The sequence below is a fragment of the Electrona antarctica genome (assembly GCF_951216825.1).
Source record: "Electrona antarctica genome assembly, chromosome: 21".
Taxonomy (NCBI): domain Eukaryota; kingdom Metazoa; phylum Chordata; class Actinopteri; order Myctophiformes; family Myctophidae; genus Electrona; species Electrona antarctica.
In genome coordinates this window covers 29,205,414-29,229,323 of record NC_136802.1, presented here as the reverse complement: position 1 = coordinate 29,229,323, position 23,910 = coordinate 29,205,414, and the positions used below count along the sequence as shown (strand labels likewise).

At 42.1% G+C, this 23,910-nt stretch overlaps 1 protein-coding gene across 1 annotated transcript in view; it reads right to left on the bottom strand.

Annotated features, from left to right (window-relative positions):
* The window catches only part of col25a1 (collagen type XXV alpha 1 chain), a 206,068-nt gene that overhangs the window by 12,679 nt on the left and 169,479 nt on the right, over window positions 1–23,910 (bottom strand). Inside the window, exons 14-27 of the mRNA XM_079491602.1 lie at window positions 19,305–19,337; window positions 18,959–18,994; window positions 15,274–15,318; window positions 13,474–13,536; window positions 11,060–11,128; window positions 9,414–9,458; window positions 8,169–8,213; window positions 6,970–7,047; window positions 6,071–6,094; window positions 4,421–4,465; window positions 4,044–4,088; window positions 3,471–3,551; window positions 3,165–3,227; window positions 1,899–1,949 (exon numbers count right to left, since the gene is read on the bottom strand). Coding sequence (XP_079347728.1) covers window positions 1,899–1,949; window positions 3,165–3,227; window positions 3,471–3,551; window positions 4,044–4,088; window positions 4,421–4,465; window positions 6,071–6,094; window positions 6,970–7,047; window positions 8,169–8,213; window positions 9,414–9,458; window positions 11,060–11,128; window positions 13,474–13,536; window positions 15,274–15,318; window positions 18,959–18,994; window positions 19,305–19,337 — 723 coding nt within the window. The remainder of the gene's footprint in view (window positions 1–1,898; window positions 1,950–3,164; window positions 3,228–3,470; window positions 3,552–4,043; window positions 4,089–4,420; window positions 4,466–6,070; window positions 6,095–6,969; window positions 7,048–8,168; window positions 8,214–9,413; window positions 9,459–11,059; window positions 11,129–13,473; window positions 13,537–15,273; window positions 15,319–18,958; window positions 18,995–19,304; window positions 19,338–23,910) is intronic.

The window sequence follows — 23,910 nt, the reverse complement described above, 5'->3', positions numbered from 1 at the left end:
GGAAGTATAGCTCCCAGGATTACATTCGATAATTGACACTGGGTGAAAAAAAAACATTACAAAATTGTGGGATAAAAAAAAGAACCAGATAGTTCAGTTTGCGTGTATGCAAGTTACTGTACACAGTATGTGGCAGTTGAGTTGCTATGATAAACACTGTCATAGAATTGCAGTCAAGACAATTTAGCCTATTGCATCATCACACCCCACAAGCAGTAGTCGTAAACTCTGACTAACAACAATTAAGGTCACTAGACAACCTATCCTCACATAACCGACAGCCATCCATGTACGTTACTGTACACAGTATGTGGCAGTTGAGTTGCTATGATAAACACTTTACTACGTGCACTAAAGCACCGTCATAGAATTGCAGTCAAGACAATTTAGCCTCTCATGATGACCTTAAAAGATAAATGTGGTGACAGACATTAGGATTTGTTAGAAAAAAAGAGAAAGCAAAAGTGTGCATACATAGCCCTGTTATGCAAATTTGTGTAATGTGATTATAGTTGCTGATATTCTGATTCAATTCAGACTCCAATGAAATTAAATATGCACTGGAATTACTTTTAGATTTTAGACTATCGTTTAAAATAATGTATATACAGTACATCTTTTCAAAGATGAACCACCCAAAAGGATGTCTATTTTGTGTGCAGCCAAACACGTTTCGGCCACTGCCTTGCTCAGTAGTTGCATGCAGCAAGGGCATGCAACTACTGCAGTATACACAATGAATAAGCAAAGGTTATGAACTGAGAATGAGTAATGAATTAAGTATTACTTAAGACGATCCACCCTGTAGTGATTGCGTCAGAAGATCCACCCTATATGAATGTGTCATTACTCATTCTCAGTTCATAACCTAGTGTCCTCTAAGACCTGTAAGTCAGTAGTTTTCAACCAGTGGTCCGGGGACCACCAGTGATCCTTGAGGGGGTTCCAGGTGGTCCCCAGCTAAATGATGGAGAGTTGTTAACCAAATGGACCCTTAGATCTTTAACTCTTCCAAATGGACCCCCCTGGGTCCATTTGGTTTCATTTTACACTCTCAAGAGTTAAATTATTGTTAAACATCTACATTACTTAATTTACAAGAAGTTTACACAATTAGAGAATGTAGAAGACCTCTTATCTGTTGTCTCTCCTGTGCTACCAACATCAATTTGGAAAGAATTGTGGACAAAATCCAACAAACAACAAAATATTCTTTAGTTTTGAGGCTTAGTCTGAGGCTAAATGTCATCATGGTGGTCCGACGTGGCTCAAATACAAAATAAATAATGTATGAAAATTGAAAAGGTTTGAAAACCACTGCTCGAAGTCAGTGGTTTTCAACCCTTTTCATATCAAGGTCCATTATTTCTTTGGCATTTGAGCCACAGACCACCATTTGATGAGATTTAGCCTCTCAGACCCAAAATATTTTGTCCCCAATTCCATGCTGTATTGATGTTGGTACTATAGGAGAGATAACAGAGACAACATTGATCAAAATAACAATTCTTCTACATTCTCAAATTGTGTAGACTTCTTGTAAATTAATTGATGCAGATGTTTAACAATAATTTAGCAACTCTTGAGGGAAACTAAATGGACTCTTACGGGTCCATTTGGTTTCATTTTACACTCTCAAGAGTTAAAGATCTAGAAGGGTCCATTTGGTTACCAACTCTCCATCATTTAGCTGTGGACCACCTGAAACCCCCACGAGGACCACTGGTTGAAAACCACTGCTCTAAGTTATTACATATTATGTTGCCTCACACTGAAGACGGCATGAACATTACCATCCACCATTTCATGTTACGCTAAATGAATGCACACCGCATAGGATGCACTAAAATAAGATACGTTGATGAGCATTCTGATCATTTTGAGACGGACAAACTCACCATGGGCCCTGGAGGTCCGTGAGGCCCTGGAGGCCCTGGGTGGCCAGTGATCTACAGATGAGAGAGAATGTATTTTATTTTTGAATTTCAATGAAGGGCTAACTATACGCACATCGTAGCATTATGTTATGCTTTAGCTATTGAAAAATAGCAGATCTACAAGCTCATAGCGCGCCACCGAGTGGCGCGCTACGAGCTTGTAGATCTGCTATTTTTGAAAAATCGAAGAATGACTGACATAGAAACATAGCTTTTTCAGAAAACCGTCAGGATTTAGAAGACATTTTTAGAATCTGATCTCAGGTCAAAATGGGTTAAAAGCAGAACGTAGTTTAAGGATAGAACCACATTGCTGTATGGTTTAGACTTCTTAAAACTCTTTCAGCGCCTCCTGCTGGCCATTTGAAATGACCGCAGGGAGCCAGCAATATACCCTATATACTGTAGGCGCCATTCTATTACCGTCAATACAGCCCAATACAACGAGTAGAGGCGCAAAAACCTTTTCAAACAGCAACCTACATGTCTCAGGTTTATCCACAACAACAGCAAGGAGTACATTGCAGAAGGAGAGGCCAACCCTCCAAAAAAAAATAAAAAAAAATCAGAATATATTTTTTCTTCGTTTGATATCAATGAAAAAGCGCTAGGACGTGTGTACACGTCCTCACAATCCATCGGTTGGATTAGCTAGGACGGCTCCACACATCCTACGGTCTGAATGTGTTAAGAGAAATAATTAAGCCTAAACCATAGCTTTGTGTGGGGGGTTCTATCCTTATTTTTTTTTATTTTTTTTTTTAAACATGTTAAGTGTCAGTTGACCACCGCCATTGAACCCTGGCGTTGTCGCTTCCCTGCCGGCCGGATGCACGGGCCGGGGTATTTTATTTTTAAAACCCCCAAATTCACCACAAATGAGCCGGAAGCAAATTTGCAGGCTATAGCTGTCGCGTCGTAACTTTAAAAGTCACAGAAGCGTTAATATTGTAACCGCGACGTAGCGACGATTGTTTTAATGAGCCACTAACATGGACGTTCTATTCAATCACCTCAATTCAGAGAAAAACACGGCCTAAGATCACGCTTATATAGTGGAAGTGGATGGCGGGGAAACATTTCATTGACGGACGACTATAAGGTAGATATAAGAGAGGCTATTCTGAATCAATAAAAACTCAAATACGTCAAATACGTCTTTGGCAGGGAACGCCATTGGGAAAAAAGACGTTGAAGAAAGGGAATGAATTAAGCGTAGTGACATACCGAGGAACCTTCAGGACCTGGCAGACCAGATTCTCCCTTATCCCCTCTGAACCCGTTCACACCCTGAGGAAGAAGGAACAATTTTAGAAGTCCTGTGTAAAACAACATGGGTGTGTGTTGCCCTTTAGTCTAATCCACCTGTGCCACGTAAGCGTACTGGGTGAATGGGTGGCACTCAAGGAGTCTTAGTTGTGGTGAATAGGAAAAACAATATGTAAGCATAGGCAAGCAGCATTCGGCACAATGCTGTATCTGCAGCAACATAATGTTGGCTTGGTTTGATTACTTTAATTCATGGTGTCTTACTGGCAAGCCGGTTAAACCAGTTGTGCCTTTTTCTCCCGACGAGCCAGGGATGCCCATGTCTCCTTTGGAACCTTTGTAACCCTGAACACAGTGAACAGAGATGATTATACATGAAGTCAAACATTCAAGACTATTTTGACTGTTCACCCTGAGGTTCATTTGGTAAACATCGTAATTTCCATGTGGTTATAAATATTGAGATTGATGATAAAATTAATTCATGATATACTTGTATACATTGTTTATTTTACTTACACCACTATAAACACTATAACCTAAGCCTGCTATATAGAAATGGCTCCTGTGGAAAGGTGTTTGCAATCCTGCTATATGCCTTTTAAAAATGCATCTGGGTTCGTCCAATGTAAAATAAAATAAACATAACATAACTTTCACAGCTTTGGCTATATCTTTCATTACATACACATTGTAATGCCATTGACTACACCTCTCTGCATGATTAAACAATTGTATTGAATTTCATTCACAAAATCAATATTTTCTACAGCAGCTGTATTTCAGCTAGACATTTATGATCAAGCTATGCTTTAAAATGCATACAAATCAACTCACTCTTTCACCATCCAGCCCAGGCAGTCCAGGCATGCCTTGATCCCCCTGACGGCAATTAAATAAACAAATGAAACAAACACATCTGTAACTGAGATTCAATATTTGTATAGCAACAGAGAGCATTCAGACATCATGTGAAAGCAGCACACACATCCAAACAATAAATACTAGGTGTAGGACAGGACAAAAACAATGCAAATGTCCACAGTCCACACGGTAGAAAATGCTCCCATAGCAATTCATTTATTAGAATGAGCTCTTTATCAGACATGACAAAATGTCACATAAGTGGAAATAAACTAATCTGTAATGGATGCATTGTTTAGTGTGCGGATTGTCTTCTGTTGTGCAGACTTTCTTCTTTTAATTTAATTTACCTTTCCACCCGCTGGTCCAATTGGCCCGGGAGGCCCGGCGGGACCCTAGATGAACACAGACAGATTACAGACGTCAACACAGTATGTCTACTTTTGACAATTCAAGTCAAGAGTACAGCAAAGGCCCCGAGGTAAACACAGTTCATGAATTGCATCAACTTTTTTTTTTATTCATTAATTAATACATTTGATTTAATTTTGACCCATTTTTTTACCCAGTGTCAATTATCTAATGTAATCCTGGGCGCTACACTTCCTCTGCCAACCTGGGGGGCAGCGGACTGACTTCATGCTTCACTCTATGCATGAGGAGTCCAAGCTGCTTCTTTTCACCTGACAGGGGAGAGCTTCCCCTGCCGGATGTAGCGCGTGCAAAGAACACGTTATTCCGACCAGGGGGAGGTAGTTTAGAGACCAGGATTACTGCATGTTTTTTGTGAGGGGGGACACGAGGAGAACATGTAAACTCCACACAGAAAGGCCCTTTCGCCAACCCCGCCGTGGGTATGGGCACTGATAGGGAGGGGAGAACACGCCCACAGCACCCACAGCTTCCCCAGCGGGAATGGAACCCAGGACCCTTCTAGCGGTAAGGCGACAGCGCTACCGACTGTGCCACCGTGCCCCTGAAGTACATCAACTTCAACGGAATTGCCTGGCTGTCACCCTGACATAATTCACACTGTACACACAATTTTGAGAAATACCTTGTATGCATCATCAACACGACAACATATAACACAACGACACACACAAAACAGCTGTGTGTTAGTTGTAGAGAATGCAAAAATAATCAATTATTTACTGTTTGTTTTTCTTGTTCCATATTTTATGACTTTGTTCTATCATTATGAAATAATAGATGAATTAGTACGTTGGATTACCTATCTCAAGCAAGTTGCTTTTCCTACCGTAGGCTACTGAAATAAATTGAATCAAATTGCTTCCTTGAAAACCAGACAAACTACAGTATGTTTTGGGAATTGGTCAGCAGTAATGTGAAGGATACTACAAGTTGAACTCATGCCAACATGTCCAACAATATATAAAGTAGTGTTTGATTTAGTGATGAACAAGCTATGCTGTATGCTAAGGAATGCCATTACTTACGGTTTTCAGATGGCTTACTTTCAACATACTATATATACAAGACTTGGCTAGATAGATTTAATTCATGCATATGCATAGTATAATGTTAAGCATAATGCTGGTATGGTATTTGTGGGTGAGTAATGGTTCTCATGCCAACACATACTACTCCCTGAAAAGCTTGGAATGATTCAGTAGCTGACAAAGGCAGCAATGAAGTCTGATTCAGTGCTAGATTGCACGCCAGCAAGATAAACATTCAGGATATCACACAAACACAGTAAATCCTGAGTGATAATTTAGCTCTGATGGTGTACAAATGTAACCGAACGAGCCCGTAAGAGTCAGTTTGGTTATATATTTGCACGCTCTCTGAGTTATAAATCAATAAATTATCCGTTTAGTGTGTAGGGAATGTTGACTGTTAAGCAATTGCACATGGGAAAAGGGTGAAACTGAGAATGGCAGGGTAGGTCTGAGGCAGTTTTAGGTGGTTCCATGCTGGGACAATAGAGTAGCACTTGTGAATAATATGACACAGACAGCGTGGGAGTAAATTACCGTCACTGTAAGAGTGGTAATCTTCTGTGTTCGGCCAAAGGAGGAGAAGAGAAGAAAGCAGGAGATAGATAAGATTGCACCATAGGTCACTCGAGTCGACAAACCAGCCTGTCAGCGCACTCGCACACGGACACTCCTCATAATGAACATGGTCTCTGCTGTTGACAGAATCTGAACTGCATGCTAGTGAGAGCATTTATGAGCTCTGCACGTCAATCGGGGTGAAAGTCTACGTTTACAGTAGACTTTTATAACATCTTTTATAAGCCACACCAAGAAAACATTTACCCAATTTGGCGTAGGGTTATTAAAGGTTAAGAAAACAAACTTTGCTACAGTCTATAAACCCTGATATATCTTTGAATCATAAAGTAGAGGTTGTTTTTGTGTGGTTAAAACAAAACGTTTTTTGTTAAAAGGTTAAATCACTATATTCTGATAGTAATCATTGCTACAGAGTGTTTATTCCGTCGTCTCCCTGCTCTTTAATAAACAGAAAATACATGTTCAAGTAGGTGACAAATTGCCAGACAATCAGGAGAGAGTAGCTATTTATGAGCTTACTTTTTATAGTGTTCCAGTTCCAATTTTGTCTGCTCATACCGGCATACCACTTTGAAAAGTGGCATACCACTTTGAAAAGTGGTATATATACCACTTTTTGCAGAGTGGCACATGCCAAAGACCACTTTTGGAGCTCGCCCCTCATGGAGGTCTTTGTGTCATCACTTACAATTCCACTTGTTTAATCTGTACCCTGACTGAGTTCTCTATCCCAGCTTCATTTTGTGAAAATGCATTTTCTGTTTAATAAAAAGCTGGAGACTCCTAATTTTAACCAAAGAGAATCACTTACACTACCTTTTAGAGCAATCTTAGTAATGCATCATGTGTCTGACCTGCAAGGCCTCCTGGATGTTCCCATTGTAATCGATGATCTCTGTGGCCCCTTGGTCTCCTTTCTGCCCAGCGGTGCCCTGGAGATGGATGGCATTAAGAGACACATTCTTTAAACACATCATCACGTCTGCTTTAATCATAACTCTATGGCTTTCATACACTATGCTGCCAAAAACAAGAAACTAGACTTTGTTTGTTCTCATTCTATCCCTCGCTATTGACATCACGCGTCTTTAGGTGCAATGGCCTGGGTTGTTGTCCCTCTGTTTGTAGTAATGAATGATGATGTAGGAATGAACCACTCAAACCCTTTATATACTTGGTTGACCAAGGTCCCCAGCGGTCTATCCTTGGCCATGCCTCCTTGTATCCTTGTATCCTCGCTACACCCAATCTCTTTGCCAGAAATAGCCGAACTACAGTCTTATGTGGTTTCCAAAATGTAATTGTACTTAATTGTGAAGTGTGATTGTGTGCCTCAAAAGGCAACACATTAAAGGAGTGATTAAAAGAATAAAAGAGCCCCCTTGTGGCGGCATTCAAAGTTGCAGCCAGTTGCATCTGGCCTTGCTATCACCGTGGGCACATTTGAGCCGACAGGCGCGGCCAAAGGAAGCTGACTGACAACGTCTTTCCGGAGTTTTAGACAGCTGGTGGATGGAAAAGAAGCTCCACCCCCGCGGCTGACTGCCGCGACGGACAGATTCCCGGAAAGGCTCTCCTCCGCGGCAGTCAGCCACGGGGGTGGAGCTTCTTTTCCATCCACCAGCTGTCTAAAAACTCGGAAATGACGTAAAATACAGCTTCTTCTGTCCGTGTATGGAATCTAAAGTGTGCTTAGGCCCTGTGTTAGTTCAGGTCATTTTAAGTTAGATTGTATTTAACTGAAGCCACAGTAAACAGAAAGAAAGAAAAGGTTATACAGTCAAAGTGAGTCGATATGCATCAGCATGCAATTTATGTGAGCTCAAAAATCAATGCTCTGCAAACTGGTCTAAGAGAAGCTGTTGATTGATACTCTTGTTGTTGTAAAAGATGACAGTCTGCACTGAAGAGACATTTGTTTACTCAGGCTTTTGGCAATTCATTTGTTTGTTTATTTTTTCCTGTATTGTAAAGCATCCTTGGGTTTCTTGAAAGGCGCTATATAAATTATAAGTTATTATTATTATTGTACTACAGTATGTTCATAACTTACCTTGGGGCCCATGGGGCCCAAAACTCCCTCACCCCCAGTCTCTCCCTGGATCAAGGTACAAAAAAAAAAAAAAAAGTCAAACATCATCATCATCATATGACATAATTACCAGTAAGACACTTTAGGGCCCTATAGGGCGAGGTTGCTTGCACGCATCCGCCTCGTTGACGGCAGACTGCTGGGCGAGCAATGGCGCTTTGGCATGAATTCTGTACTGGCCATTTAAGGAGCATGTCTTGAGTGTACAGGGTTTGATGAGGTCAGATCAACATGTGGAATGTCAGAACAGGTCAGCTCCATACAGTATATGGAGATCTAAGGGTGGTAGCGGGGACATTCTCTTGAGTGTACAGGGTTTGATGAGGGCCCAGGTAGGGCCGGGACTTAATTTTCAGGCCTGTTGAGAACTCTAGTTTTCGCCGGCTGCCGGGCGCGGCTGCACTAATAACTTTGGGGCAGGCCCGTCAAGAGTTTGAATGGACAGGTATCAGTCGGGGACAGGTACCAGTCGAGGACGGATGGATGGGGAAGGATCAACATATCAACATATGGAATGTCAGAACAGGTTCTGACACAGAGTGAGCATAGGAGGAGGCATCATGACGACAGCAGCAGATAATGGGGGAAAAAAAGAAACTAAATTGGTGAGAGAGAGAGAGAGAGAGAGAGAGAGAGAGAGAGAGAGAGAGAGAGAGAGAGAGAGAGAGAGACCGTGTTGTAGTTCCCTATGTAGGTGGGAGAAGGAGGAGTTATATACACTGGGCCTAAGTTCTAAGGTCAAGGGTCGTATTAGTCACAAGGGAAAGGTCACAAAGATCCCTGGAACCATGCTTATTAGGGCCTATTTGAGTAAAGGGGTATTAGACTGAGCTAGATGGTCCATGAGATCTCTGTACCATTTTTAGTTCCAAATGAGTGGCAATGTAGGGAGCACATCATCAGTGAATAACCCTGGGATCAGCGAGTGTTTCTGCCGTTAATAACCAGACACTCTCCCCCAGGGCCGGCCACCGGAGCTAGCGCAATGGTCTCCGGTGTGTGTCCCTAGTTCAATTAATATATTATGGCGACTGTTAGGGGTGGGGTTCTCACATGGGCATGGCAATATACAGGAAAATACAATTATATTATATATATACAGTAATCAAAACCTCAAATGCGAGTTGATCACACTCTTAGTCACAGAATATCAGATATATGGAGATACTTGTACTGTTACTTATACATAGGAGATGCTTTGATTACCTTTGAACCTTTGAAGCCAGGCATGCCAGACTCGCCTTGAAATCCCTGCAATTGGTGAGAAACTACGGTGAGCAAAAAGAGATACATACACGTACATTCTGAACACAATAAACACGTGGAATACCCATGGCTTCAAACTTCACTCTTTAAAAATAAATACATTGTGGGCAGTTTTTATTTAGGATAGAGAGGATGGAGTAGAGACAGGAAACTGAGCAAGGGCAGAGAGGGTGAAACACCGCTCTCCACAAAGGAATCGAACAGGGGACGCTGCAATTATGTGGTCAACGCACAATCCACTTAGCAACTGGCGCGGCCCTCCATTCATTTTCAACGCATAATTTCGCAGAGGAAATAACACCAACTTCTCTTATTCTGCCCTTAAGAGCAGCATGTTTAGTTTAAATCTCCCACAAAAGAAGAAGAAGGGAAAAAAAAGGCCTGCGTTCCATGTGCAATTACCACAGGGAAAATGGAGGAATTGTTTATTTGAAATGTGATGGTTAAATGGTGATGGTGATTCCTTCGGGGGTTCCCACAGGATATGAAAAGGCCATACAGATCGTCTCGGTTTAGACTGCAGATTAAGCCACCTGTCAGGTCAGCGCCACTTATAAACAATGGTTAAGCTCATTCATATCGTGTTCAGTCTGTTTGCACTCTGGGGAATGCCTATAACACTTTATTGCACATAATGGGTATTTGTCTTTCATCGCAAAGGGCCGAATACTTGATGAATGCTTCGGAATCACATTCTACTCTGCCCATACTCACTGAGTTGGAATTTGTTCCCACTTTCAGCATGTGTTTAGGGGAAAACGTCTGCAGATGGCAGCAAAAACCAATGAGACGCATGGGAAATATGAAAGGACAGCTGTAGTAGTAGTACAAATATACAAATATAATTATGTTTTCTCTTCTCTTCTTTTTTTTCTCTTCTCTTTTTGAACCATTCGACCAAACAGTCAAATGGTACCACAGACAAGTACCACATAGGCTCCTAATGCCCGACAGCAAATCCCAGGTTTAATTCCCAGCCGGATGCTTTTGCTGCATCGGCGGTGGTGGCTCAGGGGTAGAGTGGCTGGATGGCAACCGCAAGGTTGCCAGTTCAAACCCAGGCTCCCCCAGGGGTAGAGTGGCTGGATGGCAACCGCAAGGTTGCCAGTTCAAACCCGGGCTCCCCCAGAGTTAGTGTCGAAGTGTCCTTGAGCAAGACTATGGAACCCCTAATTGCTCCTGATGTGCTGGTTGGTGCCTTGCATGGTCTCTGCCGCCATCGGTGTGTGAAGGTGTGTGTGAATGTAATGCACAATCTATGTAAAGCGCCTTGGATAAAGGCGTTATATAAATGCACCATTTACCATCACATCTCTCTCCGTGTCCTGTCTCTCTACAATAATTGAATGCCACAGACGAAAAACAGTCTAAGTCCACACTATTGATCCATAATGTATAAATGATAGATAAGGGTTCAGGACAATGAGGCCTTTTCGTGGAGGGGTCAGAATGAAATTTGGACTTAGACTGTTTTTCGTCTGTGGTACTCAATTATTGAATATCCCCCCAAAAATACTAATAATACAGTATACTGTAACAGGAAACATGAAAACATACACAAAACACACACACACACACAAAATAACCTTAGGGCCAACTGGTCCGATGTCTCCTCGTTCACCCTTGCCTGTTAGCCCTGTTAGCCCTCTTTCACCCTATGGAGAAACAAACCACCAAAATAAACCAAATATAACTTTTGTTTAATCGTTTCACTCACATAGTAAGTCTGCATGAAACCATTCCTGTCATACTTCATGCTCAATATGAACAAGTGAATCTGTAGCCAGTGATTCAAGATACATTTTGAACCACTTGAGTACTTGTCAAGGCCTTAGACTACTTCAGATGAATTCAAATGATATGGTTCAGATGTGTCTGTGGAAGCTGCTGCTCTACAATCCACCATCCATTCAGGATGGTGAGAGCATTTCATGCATCCCATTTAATATCGGATCGCTAAATGTGTTATTGCTCAGATTGACCAATCATTCTTGGAACGACACCTTATTGAATTGTGATTCTGAAAACTGAATTTCTGCTAAATCAGGCTTTTCACACCTATTCAGCTCATGTTTGGGAAAAAAGTAGGCCTATGTAACCCCTATGAGTAATGGTGAATCCTTCCCGGAAATAAAAAGGTTATGGTGAATGTCATACACCAAAACGGACTCGTATATCATTATGAATAGAAAAGAAAAAGGCTTATTCACCAGCTTAGAGAAAATTGTCATTCATTCATATTATGTGAAACCTTTGTAGTAAGACACTTCCCCAGACATCTTCACCAGACCGCAGACAGTGCAGTTGCAGACAAGATTGAAAGTCTGAAAACCATGCATTGTGCATTCATTTCCTCTCAAAGTTAATTGGCCAAAAGAGGCCAGTAGAGGGGGGTGTGGTACAGCTTACTGAGATCCAGACCTTCCATCACTGCTCTGACGCACTGAACTAACTTGAACTATAGCATCAATGACCACTGACCAGAGTTGTCTCATCAGTTCTGCATCTGTTTTCTTTTGTAAATTCTTTCAAGTAGTCAGTGACATTCTGTGGTGGATAACAGTGACCACAGATCACAAATTGAAAATGAATGAACTAGGAGAGGATACATCATTTTAACAAAAGACATGTTTTGAATGGCACCATGCCGTTGCATATGACAGATGAGATAAACAATGGAGAGCAGGACGGACGAACACCGTGACCTTTAGATTGGTGAAAGGAATATTGACAACACATTTGTTGTGATCAGACGAGGCCAAAGATATTAAGATGATTTCTTATTCTCCTAAACTCTGGTAGATGACTTAAAAAATAAATAAAAAAGACCGACAAAGTGGACAAAGCCTGACAGCAAGTGTATGTACTCTTTAGGTTTATGCTACTGTATGTTTGGGTATGCTATGCTACTATGCATAGTGTTGGACTCCAGTAGGTTCAGAAGCATACAGTACATTACCCAATGCTTCAGACCATGAACAATGCAATTGAACATTTTTAAATGTTCAGTCTAAATTACCCTGCCAGCATTTTCAGAGTGCGACCATCAGACAAAGAGGCCAAAGATGATGAGATGATTTCCCTCCATCATCACCACCAAGTAATGCCAGTAATGTCTGTGCCAGTTTCAGGTTCTACCAAGTACTGTACTTAAGTACAAATTTGAGGTATTTTGTACTTTACTTGAGTATTTCCAATTTCCAATACTTTTACTTCTACTCCACTACATCTCAGAGCCAAAATTTGTACTTTTACTCCACTACAAAGATTTGAAAAGTTTAGTTTAGTTTGGAAATTTAAATTTTGATTAGAAAAACATACATTAACCACTTCAGCCCTATATACATTTCGACCATTTGAAAATAGCAGATCTATAAGCTCAGAATGCGTAGCGATGCGACGCATTGTGAGCTTGTAGATCGGCTATTTTCAAAAGATTTTGCACACATTTTGAACTTGTGAAACAAATGGGGCAGTACGATGCCGATACTTTTGTACTTTTACTCAAGTACATTTTTAATACAGGACTTCTCCTTGTAACGGAGTACATCTACATTGCAGTATTTATACTTTTACTTAAGTAAAAAAAAAAGTGTTCTGAAGAGAGTAGGAGTACCCAGACTCATCATTACAAACCCTGACTCTTCATATACACCAGTGTTTCTTAAAGTGGGGTCCTAGTGTAAACCACTTTAAACCTACTGTATATCCTCTACACTATTTGAAAATAGCAGATCTACAAGCTCACAAGGCGCCGCGATGCAATGGCTTGTGAGCTTGTAGATCTGCCATTTTCAAAACATCTCGAAGAAATGTGAAATATTTTTTTAAACATTTTAACATATCACTGCCACAAACAAACTGGCAGTGATATGCACTGTACAACACTGTTGTACATGCATGTACAACAGTGTTGTACATGCATGTACTTGTACAACACCGCTGTTACATGCAGCATAGGACTGTTGATGATTCACAGTATACGTAGGAGGCAACCTACCTTGGTTCCTGGGAGCCCTGGAAGCCCGGGTTCTCCCTGGGGACCCAAGAATCCAGGCTCGCCCTGAAATTAACAGCAGAATAAGTATCACTTACTGTACCACAGGCAGTATGTGGTGTAATGCTGCGCCCCCAACCCCCTCCCCACAGGCAGTGTGCAGTGTAATACTGTGCCTTGCCCCCCCACGGTGAGCACTGAACACATAATGCAAGATGCATGGACGAATACACAAACACAAGCATGCAAATACTGATTTCACCAGTGCAGTATGAGTATGGGCTCTTACACACGCACTCACTCACTCAAGCATGCATGCGCACGCACGCCCACACGCATACACACGCCCGCGCACACGCACACGCACACGCACACACACACACACACACACACACGCACACACAAAAATTGACATTTCCCTGTTCGCTCGTGTTCTGGTTTCACATTATTGTAATAACCTCTCCTTCATGGCATGACTCCTCTCAAATGTATTTGAGCTTATATAGTCCCTTGTTAAAGCGTAACCGCCGTGCAGAGAAGTGATTACAAAAGCCAACTGCTACTGCACATCTGATCAAGTCCTCACATTCTGAGTAACGAAGCATTTTCCACTTTCGCAGAACAGTTGCGGATTGGTGAGCCTAGTTGTAATGGCTAATTTAATTTACAAGGGAGTCCAATTCTATAGTGCTAACTTCTAAATTGGGATATCTTTCAACAACTCGTGCAAACCAGTTCCCACGTACATTTGAAACCGTTTAAAGATGTTTGCATGGCCAGTGGACACTTGCTTCTAAAACTTTGATTGAATAACCAGGAGAAATGTAGACGAAAAGCCGGGTGACCTCAGAACGTGTGAGTTCTATTGTTAGCAACACATTGTTAGAGCCCATCAAGCATTCCGTCCTTTTAAGTAAAAACAGGAGTATAATATAAAAGATAGTTTTGGGTTTTTTTACAAGGCCAACAGGTTACAAGCATAATACAAAGTGGGTACAAGCAAAACAAAGACCAAAACAGCAACAAGCATCATCTCATCATGCCTGCATTCAAACTTTGTATATCAAGCCAACAAACCTACAGTATAATGTATATTACGGTATTTGCCCATTTGCCCATGGATCTAATTGAAGGCAGTGAAATATATTTCTCTCTTTCTTTTGGTTTAACAGTATATATGAAGACACGTTTGCTGCTACACATGTCCAAAATACAAAGTCATTTTTTAGGAATTCTTGAATGACGCAAAAGACCTTCTCCTTAACAAGCAAGTCTTTTTTTTAAGTATTCTGCCCTGATAAAACTCCTCAAGATGTCAACCACAGGAAGTGGATTGCGGGCATAGGCACTGGTGTAACACTCCAAATTCATCAGAGCACTTTCACTACATCGCAGATTCGCAGGCCTCTATTTTATTCCATTTCAAACCTCCTTAGGTTTTAGAAGATGTTTTAGCTTAGAAGCACACATGCACTATCCTGTCCCCTGGATCAACTTGTACTATATTCTGTGTTATTCACATGGGTGATAGCACAGGTATGCGTTTCACACATATACACATTTCTTATCTCTAACTATCTCTGGCTGAGCATCTATATGTTCTCCCCAAACAGTAGGAAACACACAGCAAACAAGCAGCATTATACTTATGTGAAACCTAACGTTGGGTTAATTGGAAGTATAGGTGAGGAATGACTGGTATACAGTACATTAGATATGGACTGAAGCGGGAAGACATGGACAATGACTGGAGGAGAAGAATTGCGGGGAGTCCTTTGCGATGAAAACAGCCACAACATTTACCTTAATCCCCGGTAGTCCGGGCAGCCCTGGAAGTCCTGGCTCTCCCTATACACAGGAAAAGTGTAACACGTTACAGCCGAGCTGAGCCGAGCTGAGCCAAATCAAGACTTGCTCCTACACTCTAGGCCGGGCCTTACTCGGCACACTCTGTTCTCTGTTCATATACCTGTGCGTAGAGTGCTGTCGTGAATGTTAAACGTGCCGAAAGGATGGCATGATGCCTATTAGTTTATTCTAATAGCCATTCACTTGAGGTCATTGCTAGTGGCAGGTACTGCACATGCACTTTCGTGACAAACTCATGCAGCCATAGCGCAACAGGGCTATTAGTGTTGGTACAGGGGACTATGAGGCGCGTTCATAATACCCCTGCTATAATGTTGTTGTTACATGTAAGTTCAGGCCTGGATACCGTGGATTCAAATGTCCAACAAAAAAAAGCTCCTTTCGGCGGGAGTTGCTGTGAATTTAGGGTGATTAGAGTTTGGCAGTGGGTGAAGACGGCCAAGACGTCTCTCAATTACCAAGTTCAGGTCATGGAGAATTCTAGACTCCCGTTGCATCAAAGTGTGACTACTGTACAGTTATTTGATTCGGCTCTGGGAAAAGCAAAGCAATATGTCCCTCAGGAGGGGGGGGGGGGGGGGGGGGCTTTCGCAGAGAATTTCCAAAATAAAACTTCTGACTCTGGGATAATATAATGCTCTATTAAGAACTTTATTCAAGGCATATGCAAAGAAATATTTAGCACACCACCAGAGGAGAATGATCAACTGTAACGGCAGTATGGCACTCAGGAGCCCAGTGTGATGATGGCAGTAAATCTCCATCGTGGCTCATGAGAGCGGCAAAACCCAGCAAAAAAAAGTCTCATGTACTACTGCTTCAAAAGTCCTTACTGAATGTCACTCAGTCGTTGCATTGACGGAGATCAATACCGTGATTGTTTTGTCGGCCAGTATAATGGGAAGTATAAATTGTATAAGAGCAATCAGAGCAAAGAGAATGACTACGGTATACAATGAGAGAAATGAAGTAAAACTATGTCGTGTCATTCAGGCCAGAAATGTCCTTTTGCAGCAGTGCAGAAAAAAGGGCATCTGTCTCCCTTCTGTCTCCACGAAGCCTTTTCCTCAGAGGAAGAGAAACTGGGTGAATTAATGAGGTGCAGCACTTGGGGATTAAACAGTGTAATTAGGCTGGGTGCTGGTTTGCTGGGTGCAAGTTTTGGTAAGAGGGCAGCTAATACAATAGCTCTTGTGTTTCATGTTCGGTTTTGATGGGTTATGATCAGGGCCGCTTCGAAGGCTCCCGGCGCCCAAAGCGAGAATATAATATCGCCCCCCTGCACGGGCGCTGTGCGCGCGTGCACGTACGTGTTGTGCGTGCACGGGCGTGTTGCGCGTGCACGTGTGTGTAGCACGTGCGGACCACTCATTGAAAACCACTGATGTAGGTGAATGCAAACTTGCAAAGAGTGTGTGCAGGTGTGTACACTAAAACACAGCATGTGTTAGTATCAGTAGTTCAAAAATATATCTTTTTTAGGGCTGCCCAGCGTAGTCCCCTAAGGACCTGACGCCCCAGGGGGCTGCGAGCCTCGCTTGGGCTGCCCAGCGTAGTCCCCTAAGGACCTGACGCCCCAGGGGGCTGCGTGCCTCGCTTGGGCTGCCCAGCGTAGTCCCCTAAGGACCTGGCGCCCCAGGGGGCTGCGTGCCTCGCTTGGGCTGCCCAGCGTAGTCCCCCTAAGGACCTGACGCCCCAGGGGGCTGCGTGCCTCGCTTGGGCTGCCCAGCGTAGTCCCCCTAAGGACCTGGCGCCCCAGGGGGCTGCGTGCCTCGCTTGGGCTGCCCAGCGTAGTCCCCTAAGGACCTGACGCCCCAGGGGGCTGCGTGCCTCGCTTGGGCTGCCCAGCGTAGTCCCCTAAGGACCTGACGCCCCAGGGGGCTGCGTGCGTCGCTTGGGCTGCCCAGCGTAGTCCCCCAAGGACCTGACGCCCCAGGGGGCTGCGTGCCTCGCTTGGGCTGCCCAGCGTAGTCCCCTAAGGACCTGACGCCCCAGGGGGCTGCGTGCCTCGCTTGACGTTCGGGCCGGGGCTGGTAATGATTTTAGCCACCTCAGATGTCTTCAGCGATACAGTTGGGTGCCACCGATATTGTCCCTTATCATTTGACCCATTTAGGCCTGACCTCAAAATTTTAAAAAATCCTTCTAAATCCTCCAGTTTTCTGAAATAAATATTTTCACGATTTTTCAAAAATAGCAGACCTACAAGCTTATAACATAATGTTTAAAACACCAAAAGGGGTTCCCGCCCAAAATGGGTTAACTGTCCTTTTGCGCAGATCACGCAAACCTCAGCAAAAAGAAAAGGACAATATCGATGGCCTCCAACTGTATTAAAGAGAGAAACCAAGATACATACGAACAATATTTCGTACAATAACAATCAATGCAACACCCAAAATATGTGGAGTCAGTAGGTTGCAAAACCCAGTACTGCAATAACCGAGTGGTAGTAAAATGATGATGAATGCAAGGTACGGTATCAGGAGAAGTGTTAGTAAGGGCCTTACGCCTGTTCAATACAGGTGTCAGGCCAAAACATACAGTACTGTATAACACATATCTTAACAATGTGAAGTCATGGGGATTACTCAGTTAATTAAGTACTTTTACTCAAGTACTGTAGGCTACTTAAGTACAATTTTGAGTTTTTTTGTACTTTATTGGAAATTTCCAATTTTCTGTATTTTACTTCTAGATCTCAGAGGCAAATAATTATACTTTTACTCCACTACAATTATTTGAAAACGTTTGTTAGTAGTTACTTTATAGATTTTGATTATGTATTATTATTACAAGCTCACAATGAGCATTAGTTGCGGTATTGATAATTTTGCTTAACTTACTTACTTTGCTTAACTACTACTACTTACTACTACTACTACTACTACTTACTTTTTCCACTACTGGGATTACTCAATGTCTGATTTGAACCAGACAATTATCTGTTGTTCCAAAACGGTTTCTATTGTGTGACCTTGGTACAAAACAGATGATTCTAAGTCACACTCTATTTTTGTACTGTGTGGCTAAATCTACATCATATGTGACAATATGGCATTCCTAATGATGACGGAAATGGTCATGATTATATTGAGTTGAGTTCTACTCCCGTACCCCCTACTGACACAACAGAAACAACTGTACAAACAATATTTTTACATTTCTGTACCGTAACTATATACTACAAAGGTATGTGCTGCAGTGGATAGTGTCATGAATTGTTCAAAACATACACTTAGTATATAACATAACTAGTCCTTATGGGGCTAGTTTTACACTTTCAGTGTTGAATACTCCAGGTTTTGCAGCTTTCTACAGCTCAATGTATAGTAATACTATTACCGTTACTGAAACATCTCCATTACTTAATTTACAAGAAGTCTACACAATTAGAGAATGTATGTAGAATAATTGTTATTTTGATCAACGTTTGCCTGCCTATGGTACCAACATCAATACAGCATGGAATTGAGGACAAAATGTTCTCCAACAACAAAATTTTGGGTCTGAGAGGCTAAATCTCATCAAATAGTGGTCCGTGGCTCAAAAGCCCAATAAGTAATGGGCCTTGATACAAAAAGGGTTGAAAACCACTGGTGTAAAGCATGGGGATTACCTTATAGCCACCACGCCCAGGCTCTCCAGGTTCACCCTGCAGACAGAACATTTCATACAATATTTAACCCATTTTGACCTGAGATCAGATTCTAAAAATGTCTTCTACATCCTGACAGTTTTCTGAAAAAGCTATGTTTCTATGTCAGTCGTTCTTCGTTTTTTCAAAAATAGCAGACCTACAAGCTCGTAGCGCGCCACTCGGTGGCGCGCTATGAGCTTGTAGATCTGCTATTTTTCAATAGCTAAAGCATAACATAATGCTAACACCAAAATGGGTTAAAGAAGAAAGGCATAAAAGATGGCAGTCGTATCGTATCATCAAACAAGTTTCATTTAGCACTCACCTTAATGCCCGCTGCAGAGGAGCCTGCGTCTCCCTATGGGAAGACAATGTACACATTGAATTAATAAAATCCACTACTTTGAGAGACGGAAAACAGAAATGATTATACTAACTAGACCAAACAGGAACAAAGAAAAGGCATCAGTTACATAATACAGTACATACACTGGCAGAGTTGTGTGTGTGTGTGTGTGTGTGTGTGTGCGTGTGTGCGTACGTGCATCAATATCAGTATACTGCATAAAACACTATTAAATAACATACATCAATTCTCAATTACGTATAAAACAGATTAAAAAAACACTGGTATAGAATTATATAATGTATTTAGCCTAAAGTTGTTCTTTCAACTGGTCATTCAAGTAAATAACTCTTTACCTTTTTTTTTTAAAGAAAAAGGTAAAGGCTGTGTCTGTGTCTGTGTGTGTGTGTGTGTGTGTGTGTGTGTGTGTGTATGTGTGTGTGTGTGTGTGTGTGTGTGTGTGTGTGTGTAAAGTAGTGTTCCACTTTATTTATATTATAGAAGAACCCGCCCCTCCCGGGTCTATGAGAATAAAAATAGAACAGAAACGATAATGCTTAGCACGAAACATCATCAACATTACTTTGCGTGTTTCTTTTCATGTTGTATTGTTTGCAATACTGCATGGATTTATCATGTAACTCAGTGATCTGTTTTTAAGGCATTCCTGCAGATCATGAGAAAATAATGGGAAAATAACAGTTGTATAAGAGCAACAAGAAATCATATTTGTCCCTGACAGATAGAAAAGGTCAATGACGCTTGCGTGAATGACGCATGTGTCAGTGGCATGCGTCATGTGACGACAGTTGTTCACCATAATAGTCGCCGCATTATTAATAGTTTGAACCACACTCTAACAACTTAATTATTTGTATGTCAATTTGGACAGAAATGGCAAACCCTGTCATTAAAATTCCCAGGCTAATTGTGTTCCCAGTCTCCGCCTAGTGTAACACCGGGGCTCCACCGGGCGCATCAGCGTCGCGTCTCCGTCACCGTCAGGGAATGTTCCCTTTTTAATCAATGAAGGGTGGCTCCACTGCCCACGTTGCGTGACATTAACGCGTGCATTAAAATTGAACCGGTGCGTTTTTTGACACACGCGACGGAGACGCAACGCGTCCGGTGGAGCCCTGGCGTAAAGATAATTGACCAAATGAATCAACAATCAGCTTCCTAGTGGATATGCACCTTTATAGTCTGTTTTTCATTTTCATGTCAAGGACCCCAAATTGACTGATTGGGTGCATAATCAAAATTTGAAAATATTTTGTGCCAGCGAGCCCAATAGGGGGAGATTTGTGAAGATTTATCAAAAGTTAAAGTTAGAGCTTGTTTATCGGAAATTTTCAAATAGCTGAAAGGTTAAATATGGCTTTTGTGTTAGAAATGTTCCTCATTTTGCTGGGGACCCCCTGGAGCCCCACTGGAAGCAGTGGTATAATCATTTTCAGAGTCACTTGTCTTTGGATTATGGAAAAGACTGCATCCACCTCTTCAGCTTTATCCAATGGCAAACAGGCAGATTTCTTTCTTTTATTTTTTACAGAAACTGTAAAAATAGAGGAAAAGAGTACATCATGAGGACTAATCTATCAGAATGATAGACTATGAGTTCTGTCAAGGGTTTTTTTATGAGAGCATTTCCATCTTCAAATTGCAACTGCCACATCAACGTCAACATCAACTATTCAACTGCACATAAGAGGTGAATAAATACATAGTGAGCACACAAGAAAGAAACTAAGCCCATCGCGATCAGACAATGTCTCTGGTGCAGCGTTTTCTTCTCTTTATCGTGCTGTATCTTTACTGAATGTTTACACTTGGTTGTACTTAAGGTATGCCTTAACAGAGTTTGCCATCTACAAGACAGAATTCCAGCCATATTACTACTGCACTGTACAGTTAAAAACGAGGCATAAAACAGGGGGCCAAAGAGCATAATTATGGGTAGTTGGTGGGAAAAGGGAGTATAGGGGGAGAGAACGAGGCCGGGGTCTGGAGCTCTGGTGCTGGTTCTGTGGTTACAGTACGCATACGCCTCACGCTCAGAAGTTGCTGCAGGAATGCCTCCTGCCCTCAGTCTTTTATGGGAGTCATTATGATGCACAGCACACAAGGCATGTTTAATTGCCGCATTTTCTTTTCTTTTTTTTTCTTCAGACAATAAAACTGCATTACTGTTTACAGCTGGGCTTCGTGGAATGCTCAAATGCGCCGCCAAGCTCCCCTGGGGGCTTGTCGTTCTCCTGTTTTTTATATGGACATTTTCACAAGTTAACGCTAGCTTGTGTTACATCTTTAATTGAGGGTACACATTTGATCCGAGAGGACGGACATCTACTGTAGGGATGGATTATCTGCAAAACAGGTTCCCGACCTGATCAAAATGTTGATGAGTGTTAATTTAGATCTGAGTTACAGACGCCATTTTGACACTTTCAGAGTTAAATTAACACTCCAGTTCTGTTCTGTAGAGAAAGCCATTGTGTAAGAATAACAGCTTTTTTTAAAGATTGTTTTGCTTAAGCCCTGGGAGACAAATATCATCTTGTGGCTGACAGAGGAATTGTGATAAAAACAGGAAACTATACACAGGCCCTCCAATATTCAGGCCTCTCTTTCGTCTTGATAGAATAATGTATTGTTTTAACAACACAAACATCAAAGTCAGAGCTGGTGTACACCTGTAAGCTTCCTGGCAGGGAATGCATATGTAACCATGCTTCACATCTGTACTGAATTGGTAAGGTCTCTACAAGAAAGAAAAGAGAAACAAAACAAAGCAAAATCCTGCCTAAAACCTGCTCTCTAAACGTGTGCTTCAAATCAGTAATAAGGTCTTGTCCTCCTCATTATTAAATCCCTGCAGGCCGGATTAAACACTGAAAAGCAAGTAGTGATTAAATTAATGTCAATGTCACGGCTAGAGCACCAATTTATACTGAAGATAGCTTGCCTGCTTTCTTGACCTGTAACCTGTTGTCACTTATGAAACATGGTAGCACGCTCTTCTATTGACAGGCCTCTGTTGCAATTGTGGACAAGCCATTATTATTGGTGAAAGTTTGGGGGAAAAAATGAAAAAAAAAGCCGAGACCTATTATGTTCAAGGTTAAAATTACAGATCTACAAGCTCATAACACGTGATGTGGCACGACATGACACATTTGAATGACTATGTTTAATGCTTAAAAGTGGTTAAAATGCACTGTTCAAAAGGATATGCCATTCTTAGATCATATGTCACACAGGGAAACTAAAGCTCCTCAAGAGCATGACCCACCCATGTGAAAATGAGTGTCAGGATGCTACACAAAGTACACAACACAACACATTGCTCCAAATGGCTTAACACCAGCGACATGATCTGCTGTGGCACAGCTGTGGCACCAAGCCTGACACTTTTGCTGCCTTCATTGATAGTCCACAGTGTAGAGACAGGAAACAGGGGGAGAGAAGTCGGGGAGTGACATGCAGCAAAGACCCGCTGGGGCTGGGAATCGAACCCGGGACTTGCTGGAATTGTCATTTGATTTCACTCCATTCTTCAGGACATTTTTTTTAATGGGCGTGGCTAACGATTCAGGGACTGGAGCCATGCTAGTCAGGCGTCAGCCTGTGGTACCACTCGCCTATCAGTACTCCAAGCCAGGGGTGCGTTCTAGGTAATCAACCCTAACTGAAGGACCATGTAAGTAACCGAGATGGAAAAAGCGTGTGAGTTTTTTGGGGGGGGGAATGAGGCATTCTGTAGCATTGGAGTGAAGTGTCCCTGTTGGGCCAATTATGTTCAGGCTACAGCCACACCATTTAACCACATCGCATAGCAGGGGACCATACTATCAATACAGCACTTCATTATAGGCGCCCATATAGCACTTGCTGACTGTGAAAAAGGCCTGCATATTGGCACTAAAATATAATAGTATAAAGATTTCATAATGTAGACCTGGCAATTTAGGAGACATTAGAAAGCTGCGGTGCCAGATACAGTAAGTACTGTACGACTGAGGGGGACTAATCAGCAAATGATGAAGACCAGGCCACGTCGTGAGACAAATCTACCACCATTACATTTCCCAACATGGCCAGCAAAAGATGGGCTCAAGTAATTGCCCACATTAAAGGGCCACTTCACCCCTTTTGCAACCAGATCTTATTTTAATTATGTTTGGGGGACAAGAAACACTTTCCTGGGGTTTTTACGTGGGTAATATGTGTTTTTAGATATTTTAGTATTTCAAAGTGTCCATGGGCTCCATGATGTCATGGACACTGGGCTCACTTCCTTCCTGGACTACAATTCCCATAATGCTTTGGTCCACTGCTCCTCCTTGTGGATAGGGGGAGGGCTGTTTTACTGAGACATGTAGTCCAGGAAATAACTGAGCCCAGTGTCCATGACATCATGGAGCCCATGGACACTTTGAAATACTGAAATATCTAAAAACACAAATTACCCACATAAAAACCCCAGGAAAGTGTTTCTTGTCTCCCAAACATCATTAAAATAAGATCTGGTTGCAAAAGGGGTGAAGTGGCCCTTTAAGGCCATTAGAAAAACTGACCCGTTTGG